The sequence below is a fragment of the Patella vulgata genome, chromosome 2, assembly GCF_932274485.2.
Source record: "Patella vulgata chromosome 2, xgPatVulg1.2, whole genome shotgun sequence".
NCBI lineage: Eukaryota > Metazoa > Mollusca > Gastropoda > Patellidae > Patella > Patella vulgata.
This window is the reverse complement of record NC_065880.2, coordinates 85,755,516-85,768,438: the sequence shown is the minus strand read 5'-3', so window position 1 is coordinate 85,768,438 and position 12,923 is coordinate 85,755,516. Positions and strand designations below refer to the sequence as shown.

Sequence of the window (12,923 nt, the reverse complement as noted above, 5' to 3'; positions counted from 1 at the left end):
AAATTATAAATAAATAAATTATAAATAACAAGGTTCGCACACTCCTTGAAACTCCTTGAAAATCTTGGAAAAATAAAAATGTGATTTCCAATACTGGAAAATCCTGGAAACACAAGATTACTCCTTGAAACTCCTGGAAAATTAACATTTGTGGTTTCGTGTGTTAGCTAACCTGTTTTTTCCGCGGCCCTTCTCCCGCACGGGAGGAAATTTCTCATGAAAAATGGTCATACGCCAATGCTACTTTTACTTTCCCAAAGAGAGAAACTCACTTACTTTCGTTTCGTAAATCGACCTCATGATTGACCGGAAACTTTTAATTCCGGTAATATGCTTGACAGCCCAATGTGTGTTTGTGATTATTATTGTTTGGAATAAATAAATTATATTATAATGGTAGCATGGTGCATGAGCGTACCTGATAAAATAGAGACCTGTACAAGGTTCTTTCCATTACAATCATTTTTCCCCATAGCTAGTAGTCGTAAACGTCTATGCGATTTTGACAATTCTCCCACGAAGTCGAAGAGAAAACATTTCACGCCACGTGACTTTAGCGTGAAATCGGAAGCCATTGACTGACATTCAACCGACTTTCAATCTGCGGTTTTGGATTACTTTTTCATCTCATTATATTACTAGCAATAGTATTATAATAATTTGATATCGATCTCAATACATGCAGATAATCTGACTTAAAAGTTATCGAAATATAAGCGCAATTATCGTTTATGTACAGGAAACACTAGCGGGAAAATACCGCTCTGAAATCACGTTTCCAGGGATTCCCATTCACGCGATTACAGCCATAGACTAAATATTTTATATATTATCGTTCAAATTATTACGATTTTTATAAGTTTTAGCTGACTAATATTTGAGGATTTCAGTTTTAAAATTGTTACGAGCGATTCTATATCCCTTATGACGTCACTCAGATATGACTGAAAAGCACTTATTTTGAGTTTTTGGGTAGCATTTTTCACAAAATCTTTCAAAAAATTATTTCTGTCATTAAAAATATTGATCCGAAAAAGAATTGCTGTTTGTTGTACACAGCAAAAATTGAGTGCACTGATAAAGTTCTTAAGAATGATGAATGAAAATGAAGTTATTTGATGAAAAAAAAAATCTCCCGTTCTCCTGTTTTTTCATTTGATGAGATCCTTTATTTCTTCGAGTCAGGAAAAAAAATCTTCTTCAAGCGTAAAAAAAGATACATTATGATGTAGAATTATATACAGGGACCCTTGGAATCTGGTAAATAACTCCTGAAAAAATCCTGGAATTTTAAGTGTTTTGAGTTGTGCACACCCTAAATAAATTATAAATAAATAAATTATAAATAAATAAATTATAAATAAATAAATTATAAATAAATTATAAATAAACTATAAATAAATTATAAATAAACTATAAATAAATTATAAATAAACTATAAATAAATAAATTATAAATAAATAAATTATAAATAAATAAACTATGAATGAATTATAAATAAACTATGAATAAATTATAAATAAACTATAAATAAATAAATTATAAATAAACTATAAATAAATAAATTATAAATAAATAAACTATGAATGAATTATAAATAAACTATGAATAAATTATAAATAAACTATAAATAAATAAATTATAAATAAACTATAAATAAATAAATTATAAATAAATAAATTATAAATAAATAAACTATAAATAAACTATAAATAAATTATAAATAAACTATAAATAAATTATAAATAAATTATAAATAATTTATAAATAAATAAATTATAAATAATTTATAAATAAATAAAGTATAAATAAATAAAGTATAAATAAATAAATTATAAATAAATAAATTATAAATAAACTTTAAATAAATTATAAATAAACTTTAAATAAATTATAAATAAACTATAAATAAATAAATTATAAATAAATAAACTATGAATAAATTATAAATAAATAAATTATAAATAAATAAATTATAAATAAATAAATTATAAATAAATAAATTATAAATAAATAAATTATAAATAAACTATAAATAAATAAATTATAAATAAATAAACTATGAATAAATTATAAATAAACAATGAATAAATTATAAATAAACTATGAATAAATTATAAATAAACTATGAATAAATTATAAATAAACTATAAATAAATAAATAGATTATAAATAAATAAACTATGAATAAATTATAAATAAACTATGAATAAACTATGAATAAATTATAAATAAACTATAAATAAACTATAAATAAATTAATTAAATAAGTAAAGTAAAAGTACAGTAAAAAGTAAAGTAAGAAATCATAGATAGATAACAGGTAAAGTAAAAAGTAAAGGAATTATAGGGTTACGTATTTCCAGTCCATAAATTATTATTTAGATATTTAAATAAACTTTAAATAAATTATAAATAAACTATAAATAAATAAATTATAAATAAATAAACTATGAATAAATTATAAATAAATAAATTATAAATAAATAAATTATAAATAAATAAATTATAAATAAACTATAAATAAATAAATTATAAATAAATAAACTATGAATAAATTATAAATAAACAATGAATAAATTATAAATAAACTATGAATAAATTATAAATAAACTATGAATAAATTATAAATAAACTATAAATAAATAAATAGATTATAAATAAATAAACTATGAATAAATTATAAATAAACTATGAATAAACTATGAATAAATTATAAATAAACTATAAATAAACTATAAATAAATTAATTAAATAAGTAAAGTAAAAGTACAGTAAAAAGTAAAGTAAGAAATCATAGATAGATAACAGGTAAAGTAAAAAGTAAAGGAATTATAGGGTTACGTATTTCCAGTCCATAAATTATTATTTAGATATTTATTAACATGATAAGCCTATAATCAACTCTCTAGATCATCGGGTGGCCATGATTTAAATAGATTTAAACACCCGCGAGATATAAAAAATCAATGATAAAATGGACAATCTTATTAGAAGCAATTATGAGGTTTCGTATTTCCAGTCCAAATTTTCTTCTTCAACATACATTATGTAAGAGCTAATCCCGTCTATTGCAGGTCTTTCTTTTGGCTTCAAATGTTATATAACTTATTATTCAGATATTTATTAACATGACAAGCCTGTAATCAAGTCTCTAGACCATAGAGACCATAGGATGGCCAAGAATTAAATGGATTTAAACACCCGCGAGATATAAAAACAATAACGATAAATGAACAATCGTTGTCAAGTACCGTTGCTATGATAATCCACGATCAACGATATATCTTCAGACAGCCTTAACTTCGTTCAGATTAAAGTATGTGATATAGTACCAAATAGTCCGGTCGCCAAACCCAATATTTCGAGTGAACCTGGAAATTGTTTACAAAGTTAATTTTATGATCAATTTTAGTAGCCTAGTGTGTCCTCTTTCAGAATCTGCCGAGTGAACCTCGGTCACCCTTGAGCGTTTTGAGAAATTCAAGATGGCGTCCAAGACGGCCGCCACTTCAAATAATCCCCTATAACCCCCATAGTATTTATTCTAGGATGATAATTTTGGTGTCTAACCGTATGTTTCTGGGGTCAAGGAATACACTGGAATCATTTATTATGTTGTGGGGGGTGGGGGGATTAGATGATAGTAAAATCTAAAATTCCAGACCGTAAGCGGTGGTTGAGGGCCATCATTTCACCAAACCAAACTAAACTATATCTAGAAACAAACTATATATTTCTGGATAAAGGAGCATTTGTCTGATACGATAACACCACATACATGCCTATGGGGTGGTCCTGAAAAGGAGTGGTGGGGGGGGCACACGCTATTTTTTGAACATTTAAAAAAACAACAAATTCTACCCACAAAACACGATAATAACCCCAACAAACTAGGCAACATTCAGTTTAATCCTTTAGTCGTGTTTCTGGCTTCAACCTGTGACAGCACAAGCGCAAAATACTGTAAATTCTAAGCCATCCCTGGTGCATCTACAAGTAAGCGTACTGCATGGGGTGTCACTATTGCATCCGCATCTGATTAGCCACATGACAGATCCCGGAGCAAGTTGGCCGGTTGTAATATTCTCAATTGAGTATCCTTCACCCAGCAATAGAGTTCCGGATCGAGTTCCGACTGAATACCATCTTCCAGTGAACACACTCAAGGGTGACCCAGGTTCACTCGGCAGGTTCTGAAAAAGAACACCCTTTGTATACAATTTCCAGACTCAGCCATAGTTCTGCCGGAATAAAATGATATGGTAATAAAGCGGGTTGTGGCTACATCTCGTGCATTATAGCACTGTGCAAATAACAACATATAGTTCTATAATAATCTAACTATCAGGCTACAACATTCAGGAACATCATATCTACAGAAGAGAGAGAGAGTGTGTGTGTGTGTGTGAGAACGGGAGAGAGAGAGAGAGAGAGAGAGAGAGTGTGTGTTTGTGAGTGAGAGAGAGAGAGAGAGAGAGAGAGGGGGGTCATTTCGGGACTAACAAATGGTTCAATTTTATTCCAATAATTCGCTTGCGCGTAGGGGTCTTTAGCAGTGGAAGGAAAACCGGATGACCTGGAGAAAACCCACGAGGTTGGACTGGCGATCTCACTCCCTGTCACGTACAGCCGGGGAATCGAAATCACACCAGTTGACTCATTGACAGACCTAATGATACAACACGCACGCGCTAACCATTCGCCCCCTCCTCCCCATATTATATGATAAAACATTATGATAAATATTAGCTCAGCAAAACTATTTTAATTTATTCTTTTATTCCAGCTTTTGCTGTCCCAAATCCCTACCCCCGAATAACAGCTGGAGGATGTGGTATGTCGAGTGGGCGTGCACCAAGCCCGTTTATTGTAGGTGGTTCACAAGTCAGTCCCAGATATAAATGGCCATGGATTGTAAGTTAAACTAGCCTATACATATTCAATCTGATTAGAATACAGATCTATATTTCGTTTCGTTTTTTTATACTTTCGATGGCCAACACTACATGGAGATCCGACAAGTTATAGTGGAAGTTCACGTCAGGGGTCAGTTCACGTCACTCTGACTGGGCCAATGAAGACGGGCATACGCCACACAATGGGCTATGAGGGATATTTGCCCGGACAACGGCCTTAGGGGTCTACTCTTATTTAGAATTCCAACTTCAAGGGTTAAGGTCATTTCGGGACTAACATATGGTTTTAATGGACGTTAAACCCCATCTCTCTCTCTCTCTCTCTCTCTCTCTCTCTCTCTCTCTCGAACAATGATTACTATAATTTATTTATTTAGGACGTTTTACAAAACTTAAATTTTGCGCCTGATTTATATACATGTATGAATTTACAGGGAAGTTTACGAAGAACAGGAAGTCATATTTGTGGTGGATCATTGGTTAAAAGTTTGGCTGGGGTTTATTACTTTATTACTGCGGCTCACTGTGTGTAAGTTTAACCACTTTATTACAGCGGCTCACTGTGTGTAAGTTTTATTACTTTATTACTGTGGCTCACTGTGTGTAAGTTTAACTTATTGCAGCTCACTGTCTGTAAGTTTAACTACTTTATTACTGCGACTCACTGTGTGTAAGCTTTCCTACTTTATTACTGTGGCTCACTGTGTGTAAGTTTAACTTATTGCAGCTCACAGTCTGTAAGTTTAACTACTTTATTACAGCGGCTCACTGTGTGTAAGTTTTATTACTTTATTACTGTGGCTCACTGTGTGTAAGTTTAACTTATTGCAGCTCACTGTCTGTAAGTTTAACTGCTTTATTACTGCAGCTCACTGTGTGTAAGTTTAACCACTTTATTACTGCGGCTCATTGAATTTCTTTATTACTGCGGTTTATTGTGTGTAAGTTTAACTTATTGCAGCTCACTGTCTGTAAGTTAAACTACTTTATTACTGCGACTCACTGTGTATAGCTTTCACTACTTTGTGTGTAAGGTTAACTTATTACGCCATTGTTGCGGCTCGCTGATTGTAACCTTTGCTTATTACGTCATCACTGCGGCTCACTTATTGTATGGATTTATAAATGCGACTCACTGATTTTATTGATTCATAACTGCGGCTCACTGCATGTAGGCTTTTACTTATACGGCGACTGATTATAAATTTTACTTATTATTGCGGCCCACTGATTGTAAGTTTTACTTATTATTCCGACTCACTGATTATAAATTTTACTTATTATTGCGGCTCACTGATTGTAAGTTTTACTTATTATTTCGACTCACTGATTATAAATTTTACTTAATATTGCGGCCCACTGATTGTAAGTTTTACTTATTATTTCGACTCACTGATTATAAATTTTACTTACTATTGCGGCTCACTGATTGTAAGTTTTACTTATTATTGCTTTGTTATTGCGCCTCATATCACTGTGGGTAGGTTTTGCTTATGGATTCATCGCATTGGCCGACAAAGTTCATCCAGATTTTCCGGCGTGGTTTCCCCTTGTCAGTGATGCAGAACGAAGGGCCTGACAAGGACGGCTGTCTAGTCGTGCGGGGACGAACAACCGAGGCCCCGTGTAGACATTGGCGTGCACGTAAAAGATCCCTTGGCAGTTTGAATTCGATATAAGAGTAGACCGTAGTGCCGCTGCCCGGGCAAAATTTCACTCATCGCACACTGTATGGCGTATGCCCGTCTTCATTAGCCCAGTTTAGGAGCAGAACAGTATCATATGACGTTAAACCCCATTTCATTTCATTTCATTTCATTTATGGATTCATTACTGCGAATCGTCGTGTTGAAGTTGTGATTGCGACTTTATTACGAACTGACCGTAAGTTGTGATTGTGACTTTATTACACACTGGCTGTAAGTTGCGGTTGTGACTTTATTACTCACTGACTAAGTTGTGATTGTGACTTTATTACTCACTAGCTGTAAGTTGTGCTTGTGACTTTATTACACACTGTCTGTAAGTTGTGATTGTGACTTTATTACTCACTGGCTGTAAGTTGTGCTTGTGACTTTATTACACACTGGCTGTAAGTTGTGCTTGTGACTTTATTACTGCTGCGCAATTTGTGTAAGTTCCACAATAATAAATAATAAATACAAAGTAATTTACAAGACAGTCTGCTCCAAAAGATGGAGTGATTTCTACAGAATATTTTTAAAGATGCATTATGTAAGATTTAAATAAAGAGTAGACACTTCTCATAATCCTTATAAGACATATATAGAGGTAGATTTCACAAATTAAAAACACTTATATGGATATACTACTTCTGAATTTATTAACATGCTACGTTTCGATACACATACAGATATCGTATTATTTGCTTGATAAAGATATCTGTACGTGTATCGAAACGTACGTGACAAGGAGTAGGGTCGTCTGTCCAACCTCATGGTTTTTTTCGGATCTCCTGGTTTCCTCCCACTGCTAAAGACCCCTACGCGCAAGCGAATTATTGAAATAAAATGAAACCATATGTTAGTCCCGAAATGACCTAGTTTGGGTCGAGTGGACGTTAAACCCCATCTCTCTCTCTCTTTCTCTCTCTCTCTCTCTCTCTCTCTCTAAATGTCAGGAAATACTGAATGATTCCCACGTCATTATATTTCAGCGATGGTTCCAGTGCCAGTGTCTTGTCTGTAAAATTCGGTGCTCACTTCCGACTGGACAGCTCGTCGGATAATAATAAAGTCATCCTCGACGTCCAGAAAATCACCATGCATAATCAATACAACAGAAATACCTTCCAGAACGATATCGCTGTTCTGACCTTACAGAACCAGAATACTATAATAGAATCGGATTACATCAGACCAATCTGTTTCGCTAACCAGGATCACACCGCTGGTGAAGAATGTACCGTAATTGGTTGGGGAACTTTAACCGAAGGAGGTAAATGGATACTTGTTTTTGCTATTTTGGCTATCTTTCGTCGAGAGAGAGAGAGAGAGAGAGAGAGAGAGAGAGAGAGAAATGGGGTTTAACGTCCACTCGACACAAACTAGGTCATTTCGGGACTAACACATGGTTTAATTTTATTTCAATAATTCGCTTGCGCGTAGGGGTCTTTAGCAGTGGGAGGAAACCGGAGGACCCGGAGAAAACCCACGAGGTTGGACAGGCGACCCTACTCCTTGCTACACGTGCTAACCATTCAGCCACCCAACCCCCCTATCTTTCGTCGAATACAATAAGATAATCTACATGTATTCCGTCCGCTAAGCATGTTTTAATCTGAAAATATGACCAGAAACAATTAAATTATAGACTCAAACTGCCTAATGACAGGCCCACAATAAATAACAGATCATCGAGTGGGACGCCCGGTCTTGCATCCAAACGATACTCGTCCATTCGCCATCTTGCAAGTGTATATTGTCAAAACCTCACTCTTGAAGTGTCTTGAAAGATGTAATGATTCTGGTCAGCGGTGAATTTAGATGAAAAGTAACCCTAGACTCTTTAAATCTCCCCCATACTCGAAAGAGTGCTTAAACACATCAGAGCAAAGCCGAGTACGATGGCAGTACGTATGGCAGTGTCAAAAATAGTACACACCTTGGCCGATGGCCCTTTATATAATGACGCCGTAGGCTCCAGCCCGCAATGTCTATAGTTACATCTGACACTGCTTCTAGTAGCAAATCCATTTTACTGAGAGAGACTGAGAGAGAGAGACAGAGGGAGAGAGAGAGTGGGGGGGGGGGTTAATGTCCACTCGAAACAAAGTAATTCATTTTGGAACTAACATATGGTTCAATTTTATTTCAATAATTCGCTTGCACGTAGAGGTCTTTAGCAGTGGGAGGTAACCGGAGAACCCGAATAAAACCCACGAGGTTGGACAAGCGACCCTACTCCTTGTCACGTGCAATCGGGTAATCGAAACCACGCCATTTGACTCAATGACAGACCTTCTGATACAGCGCGCACGCGCTAACCATTCGCCCCCCCCCCCCACGTATTTTACTGGTCGTTTGAGTTTGCTTTCCTATCATAGTAGACACCGGCTCGCTAGCCTAGAGGTCGTGTGTTCGATCCCTGGATTGGCCAAAAAGTTCATCCAGATTTTCCGGCGTGGTTCTCCCTTGTCAGTGATGCAGGACGGAGAGGCTGACAAGGACAGTTGTCTAGTCATTCGAATGGGACGAAAAACCAAGGTCCCGTGTACACAGTGGCGTGTATGTAAAAGATCCCTTTACAGTTGGAATTTGATATAAGAGTAGGCCGTAGTGCCGCTGCCCGGGCAAAATGTCCCTCATCGCACCCTGTATGGCGTATGCCCGTCTTCATTAGCCCAGTTCGGAGCAGAACAGTAGGACGTTAAACCCCATTTCATTTCCTATCATTAGCTGTGACTTAAGGATTGTCGATAATTATCTCTTTAACATATGGAGTAAATAAAATCCGAAGGCAAAACGCTGAAAGGCAATTTGAAAACATAAAATTGTAATCATTACAGGATCTGTATCCAGTACTCTACAAGAAGTAACTAAACCTATTCTATCTGACAGTAAATGCAGTTCTGATCTCGGGTCTAATAGTTATTACTCCAACTCTATGTTGTGTTCAGGATTGAACAATGGAGGTCTTGACGCATGCCAGGTAAATATGTCAGTTTCGCACGCGAGAGAGAGAGAGAGAGTTAGTTTAATGTCCACTCAACCCTAAATATTCGAATGGCTGACACTTCGCTTGAGTGCATAGATGCTTTGAAGTCAGTGTAAACCAGAGACCTGGGAGGAAATCCACAAGGTTGGAAAATGACAACACCTCTTGACATGACATTATCGAAACAATAATAGCCGAAAAAGATTTCACCATCATTACCGATACTTTTATTTTCACCCGAATCAAAGAGTTACAGAGAGAGAGAAATGGGTTTTAACGTCCACTCGATACAAACTAGGTCATTTCAGGACTAACATATGGTTTAATTTTTATTTCAATACTTCGCTTGCGCGTAGGGGTCTTTCGCAGTGGGAGGAAACCGAAAAACCTGGAGAAAACCCACGAAGTTGGACAGGCGACCCTACTCCTTGTCACGTACAACCGGGGAATCGAAACCACGCCAGTCGACTCAATGACAGACTTCATGATACAGCACACGCACGCTAACCATTCAGCCATCCAACCAAAGAGTAACCTCGCCTTCAAGGCAGACAGTGAGGGCTTATTTGTTTATTTCGCTGTTTAGGTTTTCTGTGTTTAATTGTGGTGTTATCTTTTTACAGGGCGACAGTGGTGGACCATTCTTCTGTGAACGTAACAATGTCTGGGAACTTGTAGGTAAGTGGTCTGGATAAGTCCTCTTGTCTCTGTCACAATGACCCCCCATAAACGAGAAAACTCTACCTCGCTTAGTATCAGGTATAGTGTTAAGTATGCATTCTCATTTTTAGGGCGTTATTTTGCGAAATCAAATATATTTTATTATTATTTTCACGTTTTACTTTAATAAGATAGTTTTATTTAAAGATACATTGATCCACTCTGAACCGAAAATTTAGCGATTGAATTTTAGGTCTAGCCTCGATCGTCATTACTAAAGTCGGTACGATAAAAAAAACATAGCCTCGAATAGCTATTTTTGAATTTAATCATCAATGAGCGTTGAGCAGCAGATCGGATTCAAATCCAGTGAAAATCCGAAACATAAGATGCTATCGAGAGTTGATTATAGTTTGGATAAGTTAATTAATGTCTAATTAATAGTTTATATAACATTTCAGGCCTTAAAAAAGACTTCCAATAGTCAGATTTAGCTTTTGAATAATGTAATTGTATTTTTAATAGTTGGTTTACTTTAATAATATAGTTTTCAACGCATGTACTATATTTTAAAGATACATTATGGGAGATTCGATAACGTGTTGGCAGTTGTCACTATATTAGTTAAAAACTAGATAACGTAAAGGCAATTTGCTGAATATTTTAGTCAAATTGATCCACTATGAACCGAGAACTAAGCAATTAAAATTTCCGCCTAGCCTCGATCATCATTACTAAAGTCAGTACGATAAACATCATAGTCTCGATTATCCATTTAATCGTTAAATCGTCAAGGAAAGTTATGCAGTAAATCGGCTCATAATCCACTGAAGATCGCAGGCTAGCGATGCCATCTAGAGTTGATTATGGTCTTGATAGGTTAACTAATGTCTAATTAACAATTTAGATACCATTTCGGGTCTAAGGAAAGACCTGTATATTTTATGTGTCTTAAGTAAACTAGTATACACTTTTGTTTTAAAGATATTTTGTTTTAATATTTTAGGTGTTGTGAGCTGGGGCTATGGATGTGCTCGACCTGGTCAACCAGGAGTTTACGCCGATTGCTGGAATCTTAGAAGTTGGGTGGATAACCAAATCAATTAAATCGCCGAACTTACCACCAAGAATAACAGAATGGAAAACAAGCATCGCTTTCAGATACATATTAAATGTTTCTTTTTATTTCACTGGTTGTGTTATAAAATACTAGATGTGTCCATGCTGTAAATTTAAAGATACATTATGGGAGATTAGATAACGAGTTGGCAGTTCTCACTATAATAGTTAAAAACTAGATAATGTAAAAGCAATTAGCTGAAAATTTCAGTCAAATTGATCCACTATGAACCGGAAAATAAGCGATCAAAAGTTCCGCATAGCCCCTGTTATCATTACTAAAGTCGGTACGACAAAAATCATAGTCTCGATTATCCATTTAATCGTTAAATCGAGAAGAAAAGTTATGCAGCAAATCGGATCATAATCCAACAAATATCGCAGGCTAGCGTTGACATCGAGAGTTGATTATTGTCTGGATACGTTACTTAATGTCTAATTATCCCGCGCCGAACGAAGTTAGGGAGGGATATTGAAATGGGGTTCGTCCGTCCGCCCGTCCGTCCAACTTCGTTTCCGGAGCATATCTCATAAACCGTTCAAGATATCTTTCTGAAACTTTGCACACATATCAACTTATTAAAGTAGTTGTGCCTTTTGCTATTTAGGAATTTCTGGGATTTATATTTTTTTGTGTTGTCATGGAAACAAAAATGACTTATTTTTTTTGTGTACAATTTTGTTTCCTGAGCATATCTCATAAACCGTTCAAGATATCTTTCTGAAATGTTGCACACACATCAACCTATTACAGTAGTCATGCCTTTTGCTATTTAGGAATTTCTGGGATTTATTTTTTTTTTGTGTTTCCATGGAAACAAATATGACTTAGTTTTTGGTGTATAATTTTGTTTCCGGAGCATATCTCATAAACCGTTCAAGATATCTTTCTGAAACTTTGCACACACATCAACCTATTACAGTAGTTGTGCCTTTTGCTATTTAGGAATTTCTGGGACTGATATTTTGTGTGTTTCCATGGAAACAAATTTGACTTAGTTTTTGGTGTACAATTTTGTTTCCGGAGCATATCTCATAAACCATTCAAGATATATTTTTGAAACTTTGTACAGACATCTACCCATTACAGTAGTTGTGTCTTTTGCTATTTAGGAATTTCTAGGATTGATATTTTGTGTGTTTCCATGGAAACAAATTTGACTTAGTTTTTGGTGTACAATTTTGTTTCCGGAGCATATCTCATAAATCGTTCAAGATATCTTCATGACACTTATTTTGAATTTCTCAGATTTGATAATTTTATGTGTTTCCATGGAAACACATTTGACTGTTCAAGATACCTTTAAAATAATTTTACCCATTATTTTATTTTCTGAAATCCAGCCTTCCGTCCTGATTTTGTTTCTGGAGCATATTTTATTATCTGTTCAAGAAATCTTTTTGAAACTTTGTACAAACATTAACCTATTATAGTATTTTATTTTCTGATATAGAAGTTTATTGTTTAAAATGCAGCAGCTAATTGAGGTAGGCAAAGGTTGTTGTGCAAACCTTACAGGGAGTTGCGATCCTGCCTTGCCGAACTAC

The 12,923-nt window shown here is 34.8% G+C and overlaps 1 protein-coding gene across 1 annotated transcript; it reads left to right on the top strand.

Annotated features, from left to right (window-relative positions):
* The first annotated feature begins 7,702 nt into the window (after positions 1 to 7,702).
* On the top strand, positions 7,703 to 11,363 carry LOC126812464 (serine protease hepsin). The gene is made up of 4 exons (XM_056098404.1): positions 7,703 to 7,877; positions 9,559 to 9,590; positions 10,220 to 10,274; positions 11,263 to 11,363. Exons 1-4 carry the CDS (start codon positions 7,703 to 7,705, stop codon positions 11,361 to 11,363), a joined length of 363 nt encoding a protein of 120 aa, XP_055954379.1.
* Positions 11,364 to 12,923: the final 1,560 nt, after the last annotated feature.